This window comes from Leucoraja erinacea, chromosome 2, assembly GCF_028641065.1.
Source record: "Leucoraja erinacea ecotype New England chromosome 2, Leri_hhj_1, whole genome shotgun sequence".
Classification (NCBI taxonomy): domain Eukaryota; kingdom Metazoa; phylum Chordata; class Chondrichthyes; order Rajiformes; family Rajidae; genus Leucoraja; species Leucoraja erinaceus.
Window position 1 is genome coordinate 63,486,514 of NC_073378.1, and position 4,293 is coordinate 63,490,806.

General features: G+C 38.4%; 1 protein-coding gene across 1 annotated transcript; it reads right to left on the reverse strand.

The window, feature by feature from the left end:
- Nucleotides 1-1,302: 1,302 nt before the first annotated feature.
- LOC129710841 (C-C chemokine receptor type 4-like) lies at nucleotides 1,303-2,759 on the reverse strand. Its single transcript, XM_055658121.1, is given in 2 exon segments — nucleotides 1,303-2,154; nucleotides 2,156-2,759. Coding segments are annotated over 2 exon segments (1,032 nt in total). The 5' UTR covers nucleotides 2,444-2,759; the 3' UTR covers nucleotides 1,303-1,410.
- Between the last annotated feature and the right edge of the window lie 1,534 nt (nucleotides 2,760-4,293).

The window sequence follows — 4,293 nt, forward strand, 5'->3', positions numbered from 1 at the left end:
AATTTAAACTAATGTCTTGGTTGCTTTTCTAGTCACTTAATTACTATTCTATTATATCCCTCAGGACAGAAACAGTGGCAGAGAAATCTCATGACAAGAGGAGTCGAAATCTAAAATTGAAATCAAAAAAGCAAAATCAAAAGAGAAATGGAGTGTAGGAAAGTAACTGAATGAATATGGTGGAACACAAAGTAAGTTTACTTACCAGGCTGTAGTCATACGGTGAGACAGTAGGCAACTCAGTTCCACGCAAGCATCTGATTGAATAGAGATTAATCTATGTTGCAGTATTGTAGTAGGGACAAGTGTGGTCTAAATTAACATTGGAATCGAGACCTTGTGCAGAACTTGGTTTTGTCTCATACTTGCTCTGAGTGTAATTCCCTTATTCAGCTGTCACTTAGTCATGGATTTATGAAATAGCAGCATATATTTATGGATCTTGATCATAAAGATGACCTTGTAAAATGTGTAATTGCTACAACAATTGCAGAGTATGTATTTACAGTGCCGAAACTAGTTATTCAGTCTGGTAAGTGCACAACTGTTTCACGTTAAATTAGTCACAACCCGACCAACCATACTGTAAATCTATAATTTTCAGCATATTCCTCTATTCCTTTCTCCCTTGTCTGACTTTCCCCTAAATACATTCATGCCATTTGTTTCAACTGTCAGGCTCCGATTACCACCACAAGCTGATAAATGAACCATCCTACCACAACTAGAGAGCAGTCCTGACCCTCGGACTATCTTTGATTGGACTTTACTGATTTTATCTTGCACAAAACTTTATTCTCTTATCTTGTATCTGTACACTGAATGGCTCGTGTGTAATCATGTATTGTCTTTCTGCTGACTGGTTAGCACGCAACAAAAACGTTTCACTGTACCTCGGTACACATGACAATAAACTAAACTAATTTAAACAGAAAGCCCCTGACTCTCAGTCTGAAGAAGGGGCCAACCTTAATCGTCACCTATTCCTTTTCTCCAGAGATGCTGTCTGACCCATTGAGTTACTCCCGCTTTTTGTGTCTATCTTCGTTCTAAAATTAAAATGAGTTTCTCTTGAAATCCCGGTACATTTATTAGTTCCTGTCCTCCATTTATGGCTCTTGGTTCCCATGTAAATGTATAACCATCGTGTAAGAACATTAACCTTGTCATCAGTACTCAGAGCAACATAGGACAGGTGCAGCACGGAAAGAATCCCACTGACGATAGCAGCCTTAGGACTGGTTTAATTTGACTTGAGTAATCACAAAGAAAAAAAAAAGTCACAAATCCTGAGCTGGATGTGCAGATGGCTTTATATTTAGACACAGTTTATGTTTTGTACAAATTAAAAAATTAGCATTAAAAAAGAGCATATGTACATTGATTGTAAAAAAACATATGAACACTGGACTACATTACAGAGGCCGATTTATTGTCACTGGAAATAACCTCACGAGAAGTGAACTGATCTTTGTTATATGCTTTAAGTCCACATGTTGAAAGTAAATGAAACAGTCTGCGGATATCTGACCTGAAATTTTGACCCACAAATGCATAGATGATTGGGTTCAAACAGCAGTGTACAAATGTGAAAGATTCAGTTATCTGCTGAGCAATAGACAGCCTCACGTTGATATCACAGCCACTTATAACATGCAGATTTTTCAAAGACATTAGTAACATCACTATATTATGTGGTGTCCAGCATACAAAAAAAGAAATCACTACAATAAATATAACTTTTATAGCCCTGTGCTTCTTTTTACTTCTGTTCTTAAGCAGGGTTATAACTATATTTATGTAACAGAAAAATATTATAACCAACGGCACTAAAAAACCCAAAGCATTGTCTCTGAAAATGGTAAAAAGTCTCCATTTATCATTTGGAGCAAAGAAATGGCAAACATATCTTCCTTCCATGGAGATAACGTGGGTAAATATCAGAGAGGGAAGTGATGCTAGAAGAGCAAAACACCACATGACTAAGCTTGAAATAAGACCATGTACAATATTCCTTCTCCTGATGGAAAACACAGCATGAACAATTGCCAAGTAACGGTCCACACTTATCAGGGATATGAACATTATGCTGCCGTAATAGCCCAGCATATAAAAGGCATTAATAATCTTACAGAAGGCATCTCCAAAAATCCAATTGATTTACAACAAAATATGCCCAGAAAGGAAGGGATATTACAAAAAGTAAATCCGATATTGCCAAATTGAGAAGGCAAATGTCTGTCATGGTCCTTGGCCGTCGGTATCTTCCGAAAATCCATAACACTAGAGCGTTTCCTGGGAGCCCGAACAAAAACACCAGTGAGTAGAGCACTGGCAAGAGGAGTTCACCGGAGTTCCTTGCAGATCCCATGGCACAGGGAGCATTGGTATCGTAGTTGTAATCGTAATCGCTGTGGTCAGTCGGCATCTCCGTTGTACTCATTGTTTCACTCAGTTTTCAGTAAACTAGAAACAAACCGACATCTGTCAGTCTCTCTTACATCAGAATTATCTCATTGATGCAAGTTATTTTCACTGGGCACAAAATTAATTTATTTTAGCCAGAAACATTATTAAATATAAATGATACCCACAGCGTATTCCAGTCATTGGGACCAATGCACAAAATGAAGAATCATTTCTCTCACATTCATGTTAATAATCTGTATTAATGATATATTTAAGTTTGTCTATTTAAATGCAGAATCACTACTAGCAAATAGAACTTACTTTTCTTACAGACAATCAAAAAATTGTTGTTCCTTTGTTATCCAGCAAAATGACTGACCCGCGCTCAAGATGTTTGTTGGAAGGAATGATAGACTCTAAAGTATGAATGAGGAAATGCAGCGTTTCCTGTCACTTGTTTGCGACTCAAAGCTTTAATTTCAGAAACGCTCATCAGGGGTGCAGTTTTACTTCTCACGAATGAAAATTGTATTACACCCATCAGCCAACCACATCTTAAAACTTTTACTTAACCAGGCTGGGTAACCATTGAACAGGTGAATCATGATTTGCTGCTAAAACATTCTAGTGTGGCCAAGCAGTGTTAGTCTGAAGAAGGGTCACAACCCGAAACGTCACCTATCCCTGTTCTCCAGAGATGCTTCCTGACCTGCAGATTTACTCCAGCACTTTGTCTGTTTTTTTAATTCTAATATGCACCTCTGTTTTATACCTTTTATATTGTACATTTCACTGATTTCATCCCACCTCCCACTCCCATCCCCACAACTTCTACTGAATTTTCTTGACATTTTTATGGGAATTTTTTCAAAGATTTGCAAAGAGTTTGCACTGCCACAAATATATATATTTCAGACATCAGTGTGAGCTTCCCAAGTCTCACTCACAGAGATTTCTGCTGTGTCCAAGATCACCTCATAGAGGCACAGTGTGATGGAGCTGTACAGCACAATAACAAGTCCTTCAGCCCACCTTGTCCATGCTGATTAATTTGGCACACTGTGTTTGTCCCATATGCCTGCATTTGGCCTGTCGCCCTCTAAACCCTCCCCTTCCATATATCGGTCCACCTGTCTTCTAAAAGTCACAACAGTATCCATTTCTGTAGCTTCCTTCAGAAGCTCATTCCAGATATCGACTGCCCTTTGAGTAAAATGGTTGACCCTAAATTAAAGTCATAAAGTCATACAGCATGGAAACAGGCCCTTCGACTCAACTTGTTCACACCGACCAACATGCCCCATCTATACTAGTCCCACCTGTCCACAGTTGGCCCATAACCATCTAAGCCTTTGCTATCATATCCATGTACTGGTACAAATGTCTCTTAAAAGTTATGATGGTACCTACCTCAACTACCTGCTCCAGCAACTCATTCCATATATCCACCACCTATTGTGTAAATAAGTTACAGGTTCCTATCAAATCTTCCGCCACACCCCTTATATCTATGAGCTCGTTCTCAATTCCCCTACTGTTTAAATTCCTGGTAAATATCTCTATTCTCACTCTAATAATGCATTTCGTTGTTTAATGCATTTCATTGTCTCTGTACTGTACACTGACAATGACAATTAAAATTGAATCTGAATCTGAATCTGAATCTGAAGCCTATGCCCTTGAGTTTATGAATCCTATACTATGAGAAAAAGACTTTATCCATGCCCTCATGATCTGGTACACCTCAATAAGGTTAGGTTAGTTTAGGTTAGGGTTTGCTATTGGCACATGCACCGAGGTACAGTGAAAAGCTTTGTTTTGCATGCTATCCAAACAGATCACGTATTCCATTCATCGATACATTTAATTCGAACTCAAGTACGA